Genomic DNA, 21,752 nt, shown 5'->3' on the forward strand with positions numbered 1-21,752 from the left:
GCCACTGATAACGAGTTATTGACACCTGGTTCGGGAAACGACCTAGCCCGACAAGCGTAGGGGTCCGCTTGCCGAGCTTGAAAACAAACTCTTTGACCTCGCATTTTGTCATGCCAATGGTGCTTGTGAACCCAAAACGGCCTCAGCAGTTGCATGCTATAAAAGCATACATAGACAGTGGAGCTATTGGAAATTACATAGACCGTGAATTGGCTTCCAGGATTAAGCTTCCTCTCCGCCCGAAAGTAACCCAAGATGTAATTACTACAGTTGATGGAACCGAAATAGCCTCAGGGCCTGTAACGCATTCCACAGTTGAAATCACTCTGGTGGGTCAGGACGGACATCGGGAAGCAATCGTGTTTGATGTGATCAAGGCCCCACAATTTCAAGTACTTCTTGGAATCCCTTGGTTAGAAACACATAATCCGAGAATAGACTGGCGAGCAAAGAAGATAACTTTTCCTGATTGTGAACCAACCTGTTACCCAAGGAATCCAGCTATGGGTCTAGCCTCTGTAACTTCCACCCCTGTACAGCTACCATCTGAATACCAAGAATTCCAAGACGTTTTTCAGAAAGAGCAGGCTAACACCTTACCTCCCCATCGATCTTACGATTGCCAAATCGACTTGGTACCCAATGCACAACTACCTTGTAGTAGGATTTATGCTCTTACTGAACCTGAGAACCTGCATTTGCGCCAGTATTTGGATCAATACCTGGCCAATGGTTTCATTCGCCCATCAAAGTCACCAGTCTCTTCCGCTTTGTTCTTCGTACCTAAAAAGGAAGGAGACCTAAGGGCCTGTATTGACTACCGCGCCCTAAATCAGATAACGATTAAGAATCGTTACCCTTTGCCCCTGATACCTGAGCTTATCGACCAAGTAAAAGATGCTTGTGTGTACACCAAGCTAGATCTCCGAGGAGCTTACCACCTGGTACGTATAAAAGAGGGCGACGAGTGGAAGACTGCATTCCGCACCAAATTTGGGCTCTTCGAATATCAAGTAATGCCCTTCGGTTTGTGCAACGCACCTGCCGCCTTTCAGTACTTCATGAATGATGTTCTTCGGGAACTTATCGATGTTTGTGTCATCGTTTATATTGACGACATCCTGGTGTATTCCTCCTCAGAATCTGATCACAGAAACCATGTTAGGGCAGTTCTTGAGAAATTGCGCCAGCACAAATTATTTGCCAAGCTCGAAAAATGCGTTTTTCATACCACAGAAGTGGAGTTTCTCGGATTCATCCTGACACCTCAAGGAATCCGAATGGACTCGCGGAAAGTGGACGCCATTCTCAAATGGCCATCTCCTAGCTCTGTGAAGGGAGTGCAAAGCATGCTTGGCTTTGCCAATTTCTATCGAAGGTTCATCCTGGAATTTTCTCAAACTGTTCAACCCATCACAGCTCTCCTAAAGAAAAACAAACGCTTTGAATGGACTCTTGAGGCTGAACAAGCCTTTCAGGACCTGAAAACCAAATTCACCTCTGCACCTGTATTGAAGCACCCGCGCCCAGATCTCCCTTACATCGTGGAAACCAATGCATCCAGTTCGGCCATGGGAGCTGTCCTGTCACAAAGAGACCCAGAAACTAACCAACTACACCCTGTAGCCTTTTGGTCCAGAAAATTCTCTCCACCTGAACTCAATTACGCAATTACCGACAAAGAACTACTGGCTATTAAATCAGCTTTCAAGGCTTGGCGTCACTATCTTCTCGGTGCAAGACACACCATCACCGTAATTACGGACCACAGAAATTTGCAGTATTTAAAGACGGCCAAAGCTCAATCTTCGCGACAACTCCGATGGGCTTTATTCTTTGCGGAATTTGATTTTGTAATTACCTATCGCCCTGGCTGCAAGAATGGTAAGGCAGATGCCTTATCCCGGATAGGCATGGAAGAACCCAATTCGAGTTTAGAACCTGTGCCAATCATACCGGAACAAAGAATTCTGGGCTTGACTTCATTGCAAACCATTGAGGACATCCAAGCTCAAGTAAAACAGCTTTTTGACTCTTCTGACTTACTGGAATGGAGTCAAAAGGGTCCTCACTACACCGTTAAGGATGATTTACCCTACTTCCAAGAGCGGTTATTTCTGCCAAATAAAGAATTGCAGAAACTTGTCATTACCCGTCATCATGAATCATTAATGGAAGGACACCCCGGTATCGCGAAAACAGAAGAAAAGATCAAACGCCACTTCTGGTGGCCTTCTTGGAGAAAAGACATAAAGTCATTTGTGTTGTCTTGCGGAATCTGTGCCCAAAATAAGAGTCAAAAGAAAAGGCTAGCCGGCCTACTTCAACCTTTGGACATTCCACCAGCACCTTGGCACACCTTGTCAATGGACTTTATAACTGACCTGCCTCCTTGTGGTGGTTACAACACGATTCTCGTAATAGTGGATCTATTCTCCAAAATGGCCCATTTTATCCCTTTAAAAGGATTGCCGTCAGCTTCCACCTTGGCCAAGGAATTTATGGAAAATATAGTGCGGTTACATGGTTTCCCTTCCATATTAGTCTCAGACCGTGGAAGTCAATTTATCTCCCACTTTTGGAAGAAATGTTGCCAACTAGCACAAATAGACGTGCGGTTATCCACCAGCCACCACCCCCAGACCGACGGACAAACCGAGAGAACCAATCAGACTCTCGAGCAATATCTGCGGTGCATGTTACACCAATCCGAGTTGAATTGGAAGGACATCCTTTGGATTGCAGAATATGCATACAACAATTCAGTGCATTCTGGAACCGGACAGACTCCTTTTTATACCCTGTATGGTCACCATCCTCGGACCTCTGACCTAGATCCACCTCTGACCCTGGAGATGCCTGCAGTAAATCACCTACATTCCACAATAACCCAAGCCTTCAAAGAAGCTACAACCCACTTACAGCAAGCCAAGAAAAAGTATAAAGAAAACGCTGATTTGCACCGAAGTAAAACTCCTCCTTACCAAGTAGGAGATCAGGTATGGCTAGCAACTAAACATCTACCCCTCAAGGGTCAGCGAACTTTTAATCCCAGATTCATTGGGCCTTACCCCATCAAAGCTATTATCAACCCAGTGGCCTTTAAACTCGATTTACCATCCAACATGCGGATTCATCCCGTTTTTCACGCATCTCTTCTAAAACCAGTACAACCTGGAACCAGACTGTCTGAGCCCCCAGGCCCTGTCCAAATTGATGGAGAATTAGAATTCGAAGTGAAAGACATTTTAGATTCCAAGATAGTTAAGTCGAAACTCTTCTATCTTGTTGATTGGAAAGCATATGGACCTCAGGAAAGATCTTGGGAACCCAGTAACTATGTTCACGCACCGCGATTGATTCAAAGATTCCATCGAAGATTCCCGCACAAACCAAGACCCCCGGAGGAAAAGACCTTGGGAGGGGCCTTGAGGGGGGGTACTGTCATGATGCCTTCCTCTAAGGAGCCAGGCCGGGCCCAGCAACCCCAGAGGCAGACATCATTTTCCCCAGGGAAGTCTCAGCGGGCCCAAGTCGGGGCCCTTTGGACTCAGTCCTGGCGCCTTAGGCGCCAGGCTCATAGCGGACCCCAGTCCTGGCGCCTTAGGCGCCAGGCTCATAGAAGAGGATATGTGTTTAAGTGCTTGGGTGCACACTTACCTGATGCAGACCTTGCTGCTTCATCCAGGCCCTCTTGAGGCCTGAATGGGACTACTTAACCTGTAGGACTACTTCACCACCTGGGTGTGGTCGGGGAAGGATACATACCTGATTGGTGGAAGGATACATACCAGGAACTTCTTCCAAGGCTATTTAAACCCCACCCGAACAGCCACACATGCTTCGCGTTGTTCTGCACCTAGCAGCTGGACGCTCACCGTGTCAGCTCCTGCATCCTGACTTCAGCCACGCCTGCCAGCACCCTGGAACACCTGCAAGGGGAGAAAGGAAGAGAATAGGAGAAGAAAAGCCCTTACCTGCTAAATCTGCATCCCGGAGTCATTTCTCCAACGGCCCTGAAAAGGAAGACATCATTTTAAAGGCATTTCGTTTCGATCGCTGCAGCGCTGCATTTTACTCACCTTTGCAAGGCGCTTCCATCTTCAGCAGCGATCTTCCGGATTCAGCTACGCCCCGGCGCCTAGAGGAAAAAAGACAAGAACAAAGGTGAGAGGGAGAAAAGGAATAAGGAAAGCTCAGTTTCCTTTTAAGTCTTACCTGTTGGATTATTCCCACTGCATTTCGGGTCCTGCCGCTTGCTGGCATCTCCGGACCCCGGCCCCTATGGGGAAAAAAGACAAAGACATTGAATGAGCGAATGCAAAGCCATTACCTGAGCGCTCATCCAGAACTGTTTCACTTCGGGTCGGCGCCATATCTCCGGCACTCCGAACCCCGGCCCCTAAGGGGAAAAAGACATAAGCATTAGCGCTTGCTGCAATTAGACAACGAACATTATTATTAAGCTTGAACTTTTGAACAGAACTTTTACAGCGCCTTACCTGAACAGTCAAGCTTACCTGAACTCCCATCAATCCTCAATCCAGTGAAGTAACTGGGTTTCAACGCGCCCCTGCATCAGAAGCAGGATGGAGAGCTCATCCTTCCAAACCCTAAGGTGAGGCTTCACGGGGAATCGTGGAGGAGGTATCGTGGAGGGTTGGAAGGGAGTGGGAGGCTTGAGCATTGTTCCACAGTTGGTAATACTCCCTTTTCACGCACAGGAGGGTATTCAACGAGCCAGGGAAGCCAGAATAGAGGGGCCCTTCCTGTCCATCTTCAGAGTTCTGCGCCTTCGACGCCGCGCCTCTGTGGGAACCAGGTGAGCGTTACATTTTCCCCTTTGCCCGGAGTTCCCACTGCAGCCAACATGGCCGAAGTATTTCTCCAAGACATCTTTAGACTGCACGGTATGCCCTCTAAGATCATCTCTGACAGGGGAAGTCAGTACACCTCTCATTTCTGGAAGGCTCTCTGTGAGCGTCTGGGGATTGAAAGAGCTCTCACGTCGGGGTTTCACCCCCAGTCTAATGGACAAACTGAACGGCTAAACGGAACTCTAGAACAATACTTAAGGTGTTTTACTAATTCCCAACAAGACAACTGGCACTCGTTATTGGCTCTGGCCGAATTCTCCTACAACAATTCCGTACACTCAGCTCTTGGGGTTAGTCCATTTTTCTGTAATTATGGCTACCATCCCCGGTCTATTCTTCCTATCTCCTGTCTTTCTACTAATATACCATCTGTAGATTCCTCACTCACCCGCCTTAAAGAGATACACAAGAAGGCTATGGAAAGCCTTAAGGCAGCGCAGGAACGCTATAGGTCCCAAGCCAACAGACATCGTCAACCCGTGCCAGGTTGGGAGGTTGGTTCCAGGGTAATGCTTTCTACGAGATACTTACCTCGTTGGGCCCATCCATCCAAACTATCCCCGAAGTTTTTAGGGCCTTATAAGATTGTACAAAGGATCAACCCTGTGGCCTTCCGTCTTAAACTTCCTGCCAGCTTGAACAGAGTTCATCCTGTCTTTCATGCGTCTCAGCTTAAGCCCTTTCATGTTGATACCTGGAGGCGTCAAGCTGAGGGAGTTAATGTTCCTCAGGATTCCACTCCGGAAGAATCCGAGGTAGCTCAAATTTGCGACTCCAGATATCATAGAGGCAGACTAGAATACCTTGTACGATGGAAGGGCTTCCCCTCCTCTGAGAATTCCTGGGAACCCCTCTCCCATATTTCTGCCCCTACACTGTTGCGCAAATTCCACTTTTACCATCCGGGCAAACCAGGGGGAGGGTCCCTTGGGAGGGGGCATACTGTCATGCCACGCGGTACTTGGCGCCTGTGGAACCGCTGGCGTCGCGGACATTATCCGGCCATGCACGCTGGTAGCCTGTCACGCCCACTTTCAGTTCCGCCCGTGCGTATGCGCGCTTACGCGGCCCGGAGTATAAATACAGCTCCTTCCGGGTTGTGTACGCGTTGCAACGCTTCCGGTTTCCTCCGTTAGTGCTGTCTGCCTTTTCGCCTGCTCTCACTCACTGCTGGTTGCCCGAATTCTATCGGGTCCTTTTTCCTAATCCCCTTTTCTTGCCTTCTGCCCTTCCTGTTTTTTCTCCTCCTGCCAGCCTCTTTGTGTACCAGACCTAGGCCTGTTTTCTTGGATTGCTGATTCTTCTGATTCGGATACCTTCCTCTGTGATCCCCCGTGTACCAGATCCCGGCCTGTTTAAGGACTGCCTACCTTCCTTCGGAGCTTCATCCTAATACCACGGAGTATCTGCTTCAGCCGACTGCATTGCAGCACATTCCAGCTCATTCCGAAGGAGAGTCACGCAGGTCGCTTCGGGGTTTTTTGTGCCTTTCGGCTTTTTCCCCTTACCGGCGTTCCCGGGAGGAAGCACCGGAAACCCTTTTTTGGGTACACGGTGGCTTCCTTCCGTGGGCGCCCCTACCTACATAAAAAAAAGGAGCGACCAAGAAGTAAAGGGAAGAAGGGTACTGGAAGAAGAGACGAAGGTGAGGAGTTAGGGGAGGGTGGCGAATCGGATTATACGTTCTCTGACGAGGATATCACCAATCCTGGTGACAGCCCTCAACTGGGCACACGCTACATATTCAGCAGTGCCCATGTTTTGTGCATCATGTACTCTATAGAACCAGCTGGTACAAGCACCACTAATGTTTACTAATGTTTATTTACAGTTGTGTGTTCATTCTGATTGCTGAGATACATTCACCATGTAAAGTGAAGTTGCAACATACATATGTGAGCCATTGAACTAATGCGTGGTGTGTTTTTCCCATTTGTCTGGCTTTTGGTTACTTACAATAGTCACTATACACACAGTGACTCCATGTTTTAGCCTTTACCTTTTAAGAAAACGGTGTGTTGAAAATGTCAACATTGTTTAAGCCACCAACCTAGGCTCACACAGCCATAGCAACAGCCGTCCCACCACCAATCAGGTAGAATGCTACCCCTCATATCATCCTCAGGGGTCCACCACCACCTGCATCCATCTACTTGCAATTGCCATCCATCATTAGGGGCCCTGCTGCCATTTCAATGGGCTACACTCATATAGTTGTGACACTGATGATGCATCTGCATCCCATTGGTCAATTACTCCCAACCTATAATTTCTGTTGTTAGCTTGCTCTGTAACTATTGGCCTACCCCTGCACCTAGCCAGCAGCCCATTGGCTGTATGTCGAACTGGCACATGCTTTTAACATTGACAGCAACACTCCTCTAGAATCCAGAGCCACAAGCAGTGCAGACGCCTTTTTTTGCATTCGGTAAGACAAGCTGCCATTTTATCTCATGTTTTCATTTTTTTCGTTTTTCTGCATGATACAGCACCTAGTCCAGGCACCCCCAGCGCTCCCCACAAAACCTCGCTGGTTTCACATTCCAAATTACTCTCCGTGCACTGTTAGACTTTATGATGCATTCTCACCACAGTCTGGAGCACGCTTAGCGCGGCTGTGTTTTCCTTCATTTTACTTTATTATCTTGAGGGTCACTGCCACTTCCTATAAATCACCCCATGGGCAGCTACACAACCTCGCACAGAGGTCAGACAGGCACTGTCACTAATTGACACACCGAGGCGAGATTAGACACCCTAGTTACTCCAAGAGATGTATTTGCAATCTCCACTCGCTTTTCCTGTGAACGTTTTTTGACACTTTTAAATAAAATCAACACTCCTGAGACCACTGCCAGCGCCCCCTAGCGCTTAGCTCACACAACAGTCGGCAGGGCTCTAATAGGCACTTTATTTGAGACCCCTTTATTATACAGTGACCTTACGAACCCACTGAGTGGGCACCTACACCACTGGTGTCTCCAGTCACTTACCGCACAATCCCATGCTGGATGTGCCTGGACCCTGCTGTTCACTGGCACGGCGCTCCTCGAGCGCATAGATAACGACCTGTTATCCTTTCTCTTACAGCTCCTAGAGGCCTAAGGCTGTATTTATTGGCTAAGGAGACCCGAACCATACAAGTCTTCCCATGCTCACTGCAGACATGGTTCCCAGAGTCCAGTACCCATAACCGGACTCCAAGCAAAGCGTCCCCGCTGCACCACTGCAGATAGTAAGCTGTTTTTAGATACACCACTGGTGTATCTGAGGCACCAATCGGCCATTATTCATTAATTTTTGAATCAATCATCAATCCCCTGAGATCCTGACAGCTTTCCCTTCCCCCACAGATTACCTATACGGACAGCACCGCTACCAGTGATCATCCTGATGAAGACCACCACCACCACGTGCCCTTACCCAGCCCTGTTTGGCCGAAACACCTATGTGTCGATGTTTTGTGGCACAACCTTTGTATATTTGTGTTGATGGATAGTGTTATGTACACTATTTTGTTGAATACCCCCGGACCTACTACAGTCCTGGGTCACACCCTGCACAAGTTCTATGTCACTACCTACCTGTATTGTATACTTGTGCACCACTGTGGAAATTGTCTCTCGATAATTGAAGAGGACTATACTCACCTGTATTTCCCTTAAGAAAAAACGTCTGTCCATACTTTCATGCTAGTCCTGTAAATGTTTAATTCGATTTATCTGTGCAAAATCGTTTTGAAGGCAAAATAAAATAGCTTCAAAACAAGACAGCTGTCTACGGATCTCCCATCCTGATTTCTAGCATTTTACATATTATGTGTACACTGTACATTTTTGTATTTCATTTATTGTGGATCGAATGTTTAAGAGTTCTGATGGTGTTTTACGACATCATGATGTACGTTTTGTCTTGTCATTCACAAAATGGAAAATGCAATAAACAATGTACGTTATGTAACAAATTGCTGATTCTGTTTTTGAACAGGAAAATCGGACAGTCATTTTCCTCTTTTTTTGGGTTGATTACCATATCCACATTATCATGACTTTTCAACTGATGCCAGCATTTTGTTCTCACCTGCATGGTTAGCGTGGCATCCTTTACTACTATTCCTCCACTCTGGTTCAGTTGATGCTTAGATGATACTCAGATTACACTCTGCACAACATTAAAAGGCTCATTGACCTCCAGAATTGTTCAGTTGTAGTTCTTGTGATAGCCAAGGAATATCCAATATAAGACTTGCCGATGCTCAGTGATCTTTTGCTATGGTTTGATTGAGGGTCAAGTGAGAACAAGATAATGGTCACTATAGGACTTGCAGAAGCCAGCAATGCTCAGCATGGTTCTTTAGAGGGTATGTTGACATTTTACTGCTGTAAAGTTTATCATGAGTATCTTCCATGAATACATGATATGACCTCTGATTCAGCTACAGATTGTTAAAAACTGAGAAATCAATTGTGTCACAAGAAACAACAGGTCAAACCAAAAGCCAACATTATTTCCCTTTGATTGTCTGTTTGTTACAGCGGAAAAAATTCACAGTTCAAAGCAGTTCAAGTGGCAAAAAGCAGACCTTCTTGACGGACAGTGTGAAGACTTGCAAATACTTGCTGGGTCTTTGCTCTGCCATGCACACCTTCCATGTGCAGTCCAGCTCCAGGGAGCGGTGCAGGCACCACCGCCATGACTCTACAGGTTAGTTAACGAACAAAATGAATGAATTAACTTGTTATACGTTGTTTTTCAACATTTATCATCTCAAGCTGCTACCTGATAGGAAATATGAGCATTGCGGCAATTAAAAAAATCACGAGTTGTGAGATTTCTTCAGAAGTCGAGATGTTTGGTTTGCTTTTAGATGATCAACACAATTGAGGGCTCATTTCACACTCCAACATGGGGTTCCTTGTTGCACAGGCATTTTGGGGGCCGTCTCATGAATTAATTTCTGGATGAAACCTAGGAAAAGGGGCACTTTATCAGTGTAATGCTTTGAGCAGCTCAAGGTTGAGTTGCTCCACACAAGTCTAGTCATAGTGGGCACCACTATTATACACACAATATTTCTTTATAATTATTTTGTTTATATGGAGCTGCTCCAGAATCCCCGTGAACCACAGGGGAAGAAAACCATATCCACTTGTTGATGAAGAAAACTCCTTTGTGATGGGTTCTCCCCTAGAGCGGTCAAACCACTGCCTTCACAACACATTTTTCTGTACAAAATTCAGCTAATTCTACTTCCAATTCTTCAAAAAAATGTTTTTAATTAGTGAATTTGATATATTTCAACATTTCATTGGTGAGGTAGATCTTTGCATGCAATGTATTTCGGAGAATCTGTAACACATAAACTTATATGCATAATAAAAGACATGAGCTGTAAAATAAATTTTGCAACTCTGTCCATTCTTTGCTTTCCAATCTAACGTAAACAATGAGAAATAAGGGCAGCTTGATCTAACAAATTCTATGCTGTAAACAACCAAATGCCAACTCCTTAATGCGAGTGAACATACATCTCTGTATTCATAATGAACAGTGATGCTGCCCATTCTGTGTTTTGCAAGTCTTCATCACTGGATTATGGCTCACAGAAACCAAACAAAGTGTATGGTTTGGTGAAACAAACATCTTCCCTATATCAAATCCCACACTTACTCTATTACTGTGTGTCGACTCTTGAAAGGGCGCAAAGTTACGTAGTTCCATCAGCACTCCAAAATTCATCAAAGTAGGGTTGCAGGCACATTCTGGTTGTTAGCTGATAGTAGTCCCCATCCCTATTTAGTGGTTTTCATGGGGGTGGTAAAAAGGTAGGGCAGGGGAACTAGGGGAATTTGGTGGGGTGATTTGCTGACAACCGAACCCATTGGAGTGCTTAGAAGTCGAAGCAGTAAGAAATGAACTACTACATACAAATATTAAATTAAGCAAACCTAAGCGTGATGGACAGATGTTACCAATCTACATTTATTATGTATTATTATTTATTTATTTATATTATGCTGAAAAACCTATAGCATCAGGATTCACACTGACACAGATATGCGAACAAGAATAACAGGACAGTGAAAGATCAAAGGGCTACATAAGGGTTTTTAACAATCGCCGAAACACTCTTGTGTTTACTTCTTGTCTGAGGTCCAGAGGAAGCGAGTTCCAGATCCTTGCTGAGCAGACAGGGAAGGACCTGCCCAGGAAATTGGCCCGTTTGAAGCTTGGTCGGCTAACCTGCACCAACTTTGATGAGCAGAGAGTTCCTGTTGGTTCGTCAGGGGTCACAAAGGTTTTCGGGTATGCTGTGGTTGTCCCATGAAGATATCTGTGGACAAGAGTGACTCCCTTGAATTGGACGCGGTCTAAAATGGGGAGCCAATGCAGCACTTGTCTGATAGTGGCGACATGTTCTCTTTTTGATATCCCTTTTATAATACGGATGGCATTGTTCTGTATGATTGGAGGTTTTTACAGGCATTTCTTACTTGCACCAATCAGAAGGGCACTGCAATAGTCAAGCCTCAATAGTATGATAGCCCATGCTATGGACACACAGTTAGCTCCTGAGAGAAAAGGACCAATGTTTTTTAGCAGACAAAGATAGTAAGTACAGTATCTGGTGTACATGTGCTTCAGCACTCAGGAAAGATTCAAGGTAGGTGCCAAGTTTTTAAACCTTTCCTAGTACCGGGATATTGCAGTCCTGGATTGAAAAAGACTGATTATCAGGCTTCAATTTCACCCTGGCCTGGGATGACCCGAATATTAGTAGTTCTACTTTCTCTTTGTTTAGACACCTCCAGTTGTTTGTCATACACGATTCAATCATACTGTAAGTGTGCTCGAGGTTTGCTGCATCAAGGTCATAGTCGCCAGTAATCTCCAGAACTAGATCAGGGTCATCAGCATAGTTGGTGAAAAAGACCCCCATCTCCTCCAGGAGGTTACAAAGGAGTCCAATATACAAGTTAAAGAGAATAGGGGACATACAAGCCCCGTTGAGGTACACCACAATCAGTGGGGGTAGGGACAGAGGATTCTGACCATCTGACATGTCAGGAATGACTGGACCTACTCAGTTGTTCCCTGCGCAGTGGCGTACATCTCTCAGGGTGTGGAGTAGGCGCTAATGATCCAGAAGGTTGTACGCTTCCGACAAGTATAATAGGATCAATAGTCCAATATTTCCTTTATCTACGAATTCCAGCATATGTATCTGGAGTCCAATGTGGGCCATTTCAGTACTGTGGGAAGGTCTGAAAGCAGACTGCCTATGATGTAGAATACTGATGGCTTCCACGAAGGCTTGCAGTTGTGATGTTGCTACCTTATGCAGAATTTTCAAAAGAAAATTACAGTTGGTAATAGTTCTTAGGTTATTTGTATCATTCTGGTCCAACCAAGGGGGTGACAGTGACAACCTTAATGGTCTCAGGGACATGGTTGTAATGGAATGAGGAGTTGACAAACCTGGCGAAGAAAGGGGCAAATACTTCTTTATTATCCAGGATAGTTTTGGGCAGTATTGTGTTACCTGGGCAAGATGAGGGGTGCATTGTAGCCAAGGTATTCACCATGTCCAGGGTAGTGATAGGCAGAAATGTACATTTCAACTGATCTTTATTTACTGGTGGTTTAGATGTTGAAAGTTTGAGGCCTCCTGTCAGCCAGATCTCTGAACAGTCCTGGTTCATTGGCGCAAGTGTGACTGACTGGTCTTTGGGCTTTTCTAAGAGCTTTAAAATCTCAAACAGTTTTTTAGAGTTGTTGTTAGCCTCATTGATCTATATTATGGAAATTCTTTTTTGTTTCCATGATAGAGGATTTGTAGGAATTTTCCAATTTTTTTCTAAATTGTTTTGTTGTCATCAGTGGGTCTTTTTAACCACAGTGCTTTCGCTTTCCTTTTATCTTTTTTCAGTAGCCTAAGCTCTTGGGTGAACCATTTTTGGTGTCCAACATTATCCCTAACTGTTTTATTCCTGAGGAGAGTCAATCTGTCCAGCATATAACGCAGGGTGGAATTGTAGATGTTAACAAGGGTATCTGGTGAGTCAAGTCCAGATGTAGCGGACATGATCTCACTGATGCATTTCTGAAGGTCCGCAGTCTGCACCTTTTTGAAGTTATGGGTGGTAACTTTTTTCAAAGGATTGTTGGCTTTCATAGATAAATATGAAAATCTATAACATAGTGGTCTGACCATATGCATTGTGTGGTATTATTGATTCCTACAGCTTGGTATCTTTCAGAAACCCAATCTAGGATATTGTCTTTTTGTGTAGTAGGGCCACTATTGAAAACATGGTAATCAATATTATTGAGAGCCATTTCTAGAGCAATAGCATCCTTGTCAATGGTATTACTGCACCATCAATTTCAATCACCTAGGAATACGGTGGCACTGTTTGGCCCATTAAGTCTACCTAGGAGCGAGATGATTTCCTCATTGAAATGAGGCATCTCTGAGGGGGGATGATGTATCAATATGAAATTGACACAAATACAGTGTGTTGGTGTCGTTTTCAGATGAAGAATTTCACAATCATGACATTTGATGGGAGTTTTAAAGAATTTGAGATCGCTTTTTGAAATAATTGCTACACCTCCCTAATGTCCCTGTTGCCGATTTTTGGCAGATGATAGTGTGTCCTTCAGGGGTTGCCAGGGCGGTCATTGGGCCACTGGTCCCAGTGATACAGGTCTCAGTCAGGTACATAACATCTAGGTCCATGTTAATGATGTAGTCATGGATGGTTTTGTCCAAAAAGGCCGAAAAGAAAAGACCTACCCAACCAAATGTTCTAAAAAAGGTACTACCAAATATTCTACCCTCCAAATGTCCCCCACAGCTGTCCCGAAAAAAAGGGAAAGGACCCTGCAGTGCCGGTTCCCGATCACGGAAGTGAAAAGGAACAGGCTTTGCAGGGACCAGCGAGTCGGAGGCAAGGTAAGTAGGGGCGTGGGGGTGTGGGTGTGGGTGGAGGTGTGGGTGGAGGCAGGGTCGGATTGGCTCGTCGGCCAATCGGCCCGTGGCCGATGCAAAATCATGACAAGAGACCTGGGGGCCGGTTCCTGAAGCCCACGTGGGCCTGTTTCGGCCCAGGAGTGGGCTTCACACTTAAGGAACCAGCCCCCAGGGCCTCTGCCTCGCCGGACGGATGCAAGTTGCAAAGGATCTGTAAGTAACTTACAGATCCTTTGTAATTGCAGCCCCGTGCCCGCCGCCGCTGGCCTGCCGCAGATGCAGAGAAAGGTAACACTGAAGTGTTACCTTTCTTTGATAAATGCGGGCGAGTCGGCGGCCAACTGCCGCGGCCCACGACACCCTGGCGCCAGCAGCAGTCAGTGTACAAAACACTGGGAGCGAGCGGCAGGGCTGAGCAGTGCTGCCTCAGCCCGGCCTGCTCCCTCCCAGTGTTTTGTATTACAAAGATTCTGCTCTCCGCGACCGCCTCCAGTGCCAGCCACAATTTGAAGCAGTGAGCTGGGTGGTGGACCAGGATCCAAGGCTTCTCAGCTGGGCCCCCTACATCTCGCCTGATCGAGCGCTGGTCGAGCCTTCAGCCCAGGGATCCTGGACCCAGGAGCCCAGGGTCTGGCCTCGGTCATTCCCATATGCAGAGAGTCAGCCTTCAGCTGATGCCTCAGCTGCTGTCCTGGGCCTGCTTCTTTCCTGGAAATGTAGGCTACCGGCCAGGAGAAGGTAAGGCCCTCAAATACCATTGCCCTCCCCCTTCCAAAGAATCGAGGAGACCGGAGCAGGAAAATTGTGTGTATGTTTGTTTATTATTTTTTAGAGGTGCTTTTTATTTTTGTAAGGAACTGACGCTTGGGTGAGTGCTAGTGTGGCTTGAGCTGAATTTACAGGCAGCTTCTGTGCATACTTTTGCCAGTACCATAGATTTATCTTAGCCTGGCATGCCAGCGTGTCAGAAACACAGGCCTGGCGTGCAATCTTGCCACTGTCCCATAGGCCAGGCTCTCTCGGATTCCCCTTCGGTTCCTGGCCTGTGGTCCTCAGGGGATGCGGCAGGCACTGGACCGGGGAGGCTGTTCCCATGAGGAGGGAGGGGGCGGCTCCCTTCTAGCGCAAATCACTGGTTATGAGAAATCGCTTTGGTTCCAAGGGAGAAAGCAGTAATTACATGCAGAGGAGAGTGGCCTGCTGATTGAGGGCTAGGCGTGTTACGACCTCTTAACTTGGTGATATTGCAAATGTTTATTACCTGCCGAAGCAAGGGCAGTGGCCTCTTACTTTCTGCCCAAATCGAAACTCTCACTTTAGCTGTGATTGACTCGCTGGCTGTTTCTACGTGACCAGAAACTGGGATGCTGAAGATGCACGTATGCTATTGATATGTAAATATAGGCCAATAGCTGCTCACCATGTCCATAGAATCAAGGTTGCAAGACTTTCGAGACTTTTCAATAGCAGTGTGGACTAATCGCATCATACATGTCAACACGACCCATTCCATTCAGGGGATGGTTTGTGGCACTGATTTGAAATTGGGTAACTTCAGGACCACAAATCAGGAAAATCGAAGGGGGAAAACAGAACTGGACTGCCATCTGAGTAGGATGGGGCATGTTGGCAGGACTTTTGGACAGGTCCATGCAGGCTGCATCAGAGAGGAGACTGCAGAGAAAAGGCCATGTGCGCTGAGGCCACAATCTGTACAGATGGTTTGCTCTGTGTGTGTATATCTCTATAGGATCAGCTATACCTGCAATTATTTTCTCTCACTGTATGTACCAATCTTGCTTGTTTAGCTATCACCATCCTGTATTCCTACAGCAAGCAAAGTAAGCATACTGTAACTAACTGTAAGTATGTAACCGTGACTGTTTCCAAAACAACTTGAAGCAGCACTGGGGTAGTAGTCAGCCTTCAGATGATGCCAGCTTTCAAGGTGGGGGTTTGGTTCCGCTGGTATATTCCTAGCTGCTGTAAATCACTGCAGAGTGTGGGAAGCTTTGAGTCCCCTCAGAATCACTGGGACGAGTGAGCGCAGCTATGAGGCGCTCTGGCACTACTGTGGGAGGTGAGGGAGTGGGCACTAGTGTGAGTATTTGTGGGTTACTTCTGTTTTAGTGGTTTGATCAGCTGTGACTTCAGTCAGCCAGTGAGTTTGCAGTTATTCGGACATCAGTGCAATTTACCCAGAGCTCTCAAGATCCCCCTGGCCATCCAGTCCCATTTTTTTCCCCATTGAGTTCTGGAACTTTTCGTTTTTTTATTTCTGATTTGAAAGATGGAAAACTACAACCCCCAGAATTCCAAGTAAAAACAGGTCTGGATTGCCTTCTCACGCATGACCACGGACAACCTGAGCGCTCTGAGTAAATGTGCCTGTGAATCACCCCTGTATTACGGTGTGGGTGCAGCTAGGAGTCACTCTGGTATAATTGTAGTGAGTGTGCCTGTGTGTTACTCGGGTACCACTGTGGTGAGTGCAGATCTGAGCAATTCAGGTATGACTGAAGTGAGTACAGCTGTGAGCAATTGAGTGAGTGCAGCTGTTTGTTACTTAGTTATTAATGGACTGAATGCAGCTGTGAGTCACTCTGGTATAATGGAGTGAGTGCAGCTGTGTGTCACTCGGGTGCCACTGTAGTGAGTGCAGTTGTGAGCCACTCACTATCAATAGAGGGAATGCAGCTAGTAGTCACCCTGGTATCACCGGAGTAAGTGCAGCTGTGCTTGCTGAAAATCCCACGCTGTATTTGTTTATTGTGGATTTATACGAGCGTGGGGTGACGTGCTTGTGTGGAGAACGTGCAGCGGGTGCAGCAGTTGTGGCAAACGGCAGGTGGCATGGATCTTTGTACAGTGGAGGTGATACGGGGGGGGGGGAAATGATGGGGCACCAAGTGGGTCATTGGGTGCCAGTGGTTGCTACCATTGGTGCCTTGGGACGTGCTAGCAGTGAAAAGATAAAATGAGAATAAATTGGTTGGATCGGACAAAAATACTTACTCAGACCCCCATTGACAAATACAGTCATTTTAAAGGCAAAGCTTTTGTCCTTGTGATATTCTGAAGGAGATGTGGTCGGATGTTGTGACCTAGGGGGCAGGAGGGCGCTCCCTTTCTTGTGGCCCACGGGGTGTTGCTTCTTTGAATTTGTAATGTTGTTTTATGCGGTTGCCAATCGCATTCATAAGGGTTTCAGCCAGTAAAGTAACAAGTCTTGGATTTGAGTGAAATGTTCAAAGGCCTTTTGAAGAATGAGAGTAGTCCTTGGCTGCATTCTGTATGCAAGTGTAAGACATTGGCAATACCAACAGTTTGGGCTTCTGTGTAGGCATGGCCAAGGCACTTGCCAGGCGAGGTTGTAGTGGTATTACCTGCCCATTGATGGTAGCAGGTGCAAAATGGTGTGAGCGAGTACATGGGCATATAATAGCAGTGCCTGAGAAATGCCACTTGTGCACAGGTCAGGGCTGTTGGCTTTGCCAGTGTTTGTTTTTGACAGGACTTCAGAGCAGGTCACACAGAATGCCTATGGGTTGAGTGGCTCTGGGATGACCTGGTTAAGACATTTTTATTGCACCAGTAGCGGTTTGCAACTCCAATTGAGCTATTGGCTCTCAGAGGACGGCTTTGAGGAACGCGCTGGCGGGGGCACTTTGCGTGCAAGGTTTGTTGATGGGCCTGATTGGGGTGAGCTCGAGGAGTTCCCATGAGCGGGGGCGTTGCTGGTGGGTGGGGATCTGGGGAGGCTGTAGCCTCGGGTCTTCTTTTCGTTATGGCCCTGGATGGAGGCTCAACGAGCTGTGGCCCTGTCACAGAACTGTATGCAAAGTTATGTTATTTTATGAGTTGTGTTGTAATGTAACAGACACATGAAACCTCCATAAGCAGCATTTTCTGTAAAGTTGCAAATTGACGCCATTCACGGATGATGGTTTGAGGGCCACTTTTTTTGGGGCGATGGGTAGGCCACTTTTTTGGAGCGAGAGGTGGAACACTTTTTTGAGGCGAGGGGTGGGCCACTTTTTTGAGGCGAGGTGTGGGCCACTTTTTTTTGGGTGTCCGGGCCTATTTCTTGTCCCAGTCCGACCCTGGGTGGAGGTGTGGACAGGGGTGTGGGTGGGGGTGTGGGCAGGGGATGGCCAAGTCAGAAATGTTCAGGGGAGAAAAGACCAAAGGTTATTTCGAAAAAATTATCTTCTGTCTTTTCTCCCTCGAACATTCCGACCTCAGTCATTCAACCCCAAACCGTCATGGATATCTATGGTGTGTTTGTTAAGGGATCTGCTGTTCAGTAGTGCTAATTTGAGTGTCACTGTTGCCCTGGGTCTTATGGATTAACCATGTTTGGTTTATTTTTGGGCTTTGGGTTAAGAACAGATGTTCTTTGACTTTGTATGCTGGTCTCCATGATTTCAGACTAGGAGGATGGGTGGACTACTATTTGATTGTTATGCCTTGTGGTAGTACCTTTATTTTATAAGCTCATTAGAGTTTAGGATCGGAGGGGCTGACATTTGATCATCATGACTCATGCAATCATGAATTTTGGAAGGTGTACAGCCCTTATCATAACCCAGAATGGTCATGGAGGGCACAGTTCCAAGTTGCAGATCTTGGTCTTGACGGACTTGCAGTGGGTGCAGTTACAATTCCCTCATTGAAAGGGACACCAGGAATAGACATTTTCGAGTTGCTTGTGTAGAGGAAGCTGAGGTTATCTGAACCGGAGGGAGAGCCAGACAGATTATTAAGTTTGAGCTGCAGGTGTTTGTTTATTTTTGCCAGACGGTTTTCCTTCTGGGCTGATAAAAGTTTTGAGTTGTTGGGGTGACCCATAGTGCTGGCAATAAGGGTTGGGAATTAAGTGGGGACCATCTGTTTATAAGGTAACTGTGCCACGCCAAGTTACTGCTCTTAGGAACAGTAAACAAGGACAGAGGAAGATTTCTGATAGCTCTAACTATCTGATTAAGGCATTAGGTTCGAGAAGAGCTGGGGTGAGGTATGCACTGACAAGCAACATAATAGGCTTACTTGCCACCGTGGTTCGGGACCATATTTTAACACTATAACGTTGTGTTCCGGCATGGATCAGTGAAAACTGACTAGTTGCTGGTGCTCTGGTGATGGTGCACCTGGTCACCAGTTAAATTTATTTATTTATTTATTTTAGTTTTTATCAGTAAAGCGCCACATGCCCAAAGGCTTCAGAGTGCTGCAAGTAAGAGGAGAGCAGACAGGGTAGATCAGATTGGCCAGATTATAGGTTAGTTGATCCTGTCAAAGAGAATAGTTTTTACACATTTCTTAAAGATGGTTATCGACTGTGAAGTTTTAATATCCGGTGGAAGAGAATTCCACTCCCGTGCAGCATGATAGTCAAAGGTAGTTTCACCGAATTGTTTCAGGCAGAAATGCGGTTGAGCTAGCTGCATGGTGTTCGAGGAGCGCAAATTCCTCAAAGAGGTTTTGAGAGATAACCTCTGGGATAAATAATGCTGCGCAGAGTTGTTCTGGTATTTATATACAAGAGAGACTGACTTGTGTCATATTCTCTACTTGATGGGCAGCTAGTGAAATTTCCTCCTGAGGTCAATGACATGGTCTCGTCTATAGAGTCCAAAGACCACCATCATGGCCCGTTCTGGGGGATCTGGAGGCAGTGAAGATTGCCCTGTGATGTGCCTAGTAATAGACTGTTACAGTAGTCTAACCTGGAGTTCTCGAGTGCTGATTCAAGTATCGCTCTATTCGTCACAGACAGGTAGGTCCTAATCTGTTGGAGCAGCTTGATAACATGTCCACAGGATGAGCGTATTTCTGAGACTTGTTTTTTCATGGACAGCTATGCATCAAAGAAAACTCCAAGGGTTTTGACAGCTTTACTAACAGCGATCCTCGTCCCTGCAATGTCAAAGTGCAAGTATTGGGTATTGAGTTTCTTCAGGCGAGGGCCAGAAGCCATAATGAGAAGCTCTCTCTTAGAGTCACTAAGGGCAAGGGAATTTTCAGCCATCCACGTCTGAATATGATAGTAAACCAGGTTCACAGAAGCTGCATCACTCAAATAATTAATTGAAAGAGGATCTGGGTGTGGTCTGTGTAATTTGCAAATTGGACACCCAGATCTTCTAAAAGGTTATTGAAGGGTTTTAGGTAAATATTAAATAACAAGGGCCACTGGCACGAACCTTGAGAGACACCACAGGAGAGAATTACAGGATTGGCTTGAGCTCCAGGCACGGCTACTCTGGATGTCCTGGGGCCAAGAAAGGATGCTAGCCAATTGGCAGAACCTTCTGAGCAGATTTCCACAGTTAGCAGTCTATTATGCAGTAGTTTGTGATGAATGATGTTGAAGGCCGAAGATAAATCAAGCAATAAAAGAAGTGCTGGGTGGCTTTTTTCTATGATTTTAATAATGTTAGATTTCAAATCTAATAAGAGGGTCTCTGTTCCATAATGAGGCCTAAAGCCCGATTGATGACAGTTCAATAAGTTATTTTCCACTATGAAAGTTTGGAACTGTAAGTAGGCGATCCTGTCCAATATCTTTAGCAAGTAGGGGACATTAGTAATATGCCTACAATTGTTGGTTACTGCAGGATCAAGGGTGGCCTTTTTCAGCAAGCGGGTAACCCATACGTCTTTCAAGATATCAGGTACGGTCCCAGCTTTGAAGGAGAGGTTAATCAGTTTACCTACACACAACCCCTACACACAAACAACTCCTTTTCCCTTGAAGAAGTTCCTCCCAATAATCTATAGGACTATAGGAACGAAACATGTTGGGCTTTAGACAGATACTAATGCGAAGTATTTGCTTCATAGATGCACTTTAGGTACCCTTTGACCAAGGCATCTAAATTAGAGACATCCAACAAAGAAGGTCTCTATCTATGTACTTTGTGTGGTTTCTTTGTTTGTTGTATTTTGATTGAAAATGTAAATCAGACCTATTTCAAAAAAGATAGAACAGCCTACAATTTTGTATGTACAATTGGAGCCATGTATGATGCTTGTACCTTGCTCTTTTGTAGCCAGATGGCCAATAGCACTTAGCACTTTGTGTTGTTAACACTAGTCATTTTGTCAGCACGTATACTAGATTTTACATGTTAGTTTTACAAAGTTGATTTTAATACTTGCATGTTTTTTTTTTAAATTTCTATGTGAATCGTATTCCCCAATGAGGTCAGGTTGTATTTTCCTTAGACTTCGATTTTTGTACTGTCTTTTAATTATCCTTGAGTGTGATTTCTTTAGTGATCCAGTAAAAACGCATGCTCACACCCACACTAGGCGCGGGAGCCCCAATTTTGTTTTTTGTTATAATATGTCAGGTTTGCTCCCTTGAAACCTGCAGTGATACCTGATTTCCCCTTATATTTTTGGATATAATCAGTTTAGTGATCCATGGGATCAGTACCCCTAGTGATTCTTTTAGAATGTTTGCATGGCAGGGATCACCCAGACATGACGTGAACTTCAGGTTCATACTAATATCCATAAACTCCTCCTCAGGTCATTCATGAAATGAAAACCTGGCCGTGTTTTGGAGGAGACCCGAGTGGTGTTTATTTTTTTGTGTGATCTTGTTGTTAGAACCAGACCTAATCAGTTGTTTTTCAATTGATTGACGATGCCCTGCGATTTTATTCGCAAACTCTTCCTGAATAGCTTTGCACCATAATGAGTCTTTGGTAACTGAGGGGAAAGGAGAAGAGTGACATTCAAAGTCCTTCAAGATTTTAAACAGTTATTTTGAGTTGGACTTTGCATTGTTGATGCGTAAATTATATGTCTCCTTTTTTGCATCAATAATAATTTGTTTATACAGTGAATGCTTTTTTAAATAATTCGTCAATGTTATCGGACATGGA

At 45.6% G+C, this 21,752-nt stretch overlaps 1 protein-coding gene across 3 annotated transcripts in view; it reads left to right on the forward strand.

Annotated features, from left to right (window-relative positions):
- FRMPD2 (FERM and PDZ domain containing 2) overlaps positions 1–21,752 on the forward strand; it is an 878,187-nt gene that overhangs the window by 476,569 nt on the left and 379,866 nt on the right. For all 3 annotated transcript variants that reach the window (XM_069611181.1, XM_069611182.1, XM_069611183.1), the window contains one exon: positions 9,413–9,581. In XM_069611181.1, the coding sequence (XP_069467282.1) occupies positions 9,413–9,581 (169 nt within the window). The remainder of the gene's footprint in view (positions 1–9,412; positions 9,582–21,752) is intronic.

This window comes from Ambystoma mexicanum, chromosome 8 (genome assembly GCF_040938575.1).
Source record: "Ambystoma mexicanum isolate Mex_15411 chromosome 8, UKY_AmexF1_1, whole genome shotgun sequence".
Taxonomy (NCBI): domain Eukaryota; kingdom Metazoa; phylum Chordata; class Amphibia; order Caudata; family Ambystomatidae; genus Ambystoma; species Ambystoma mexicanum.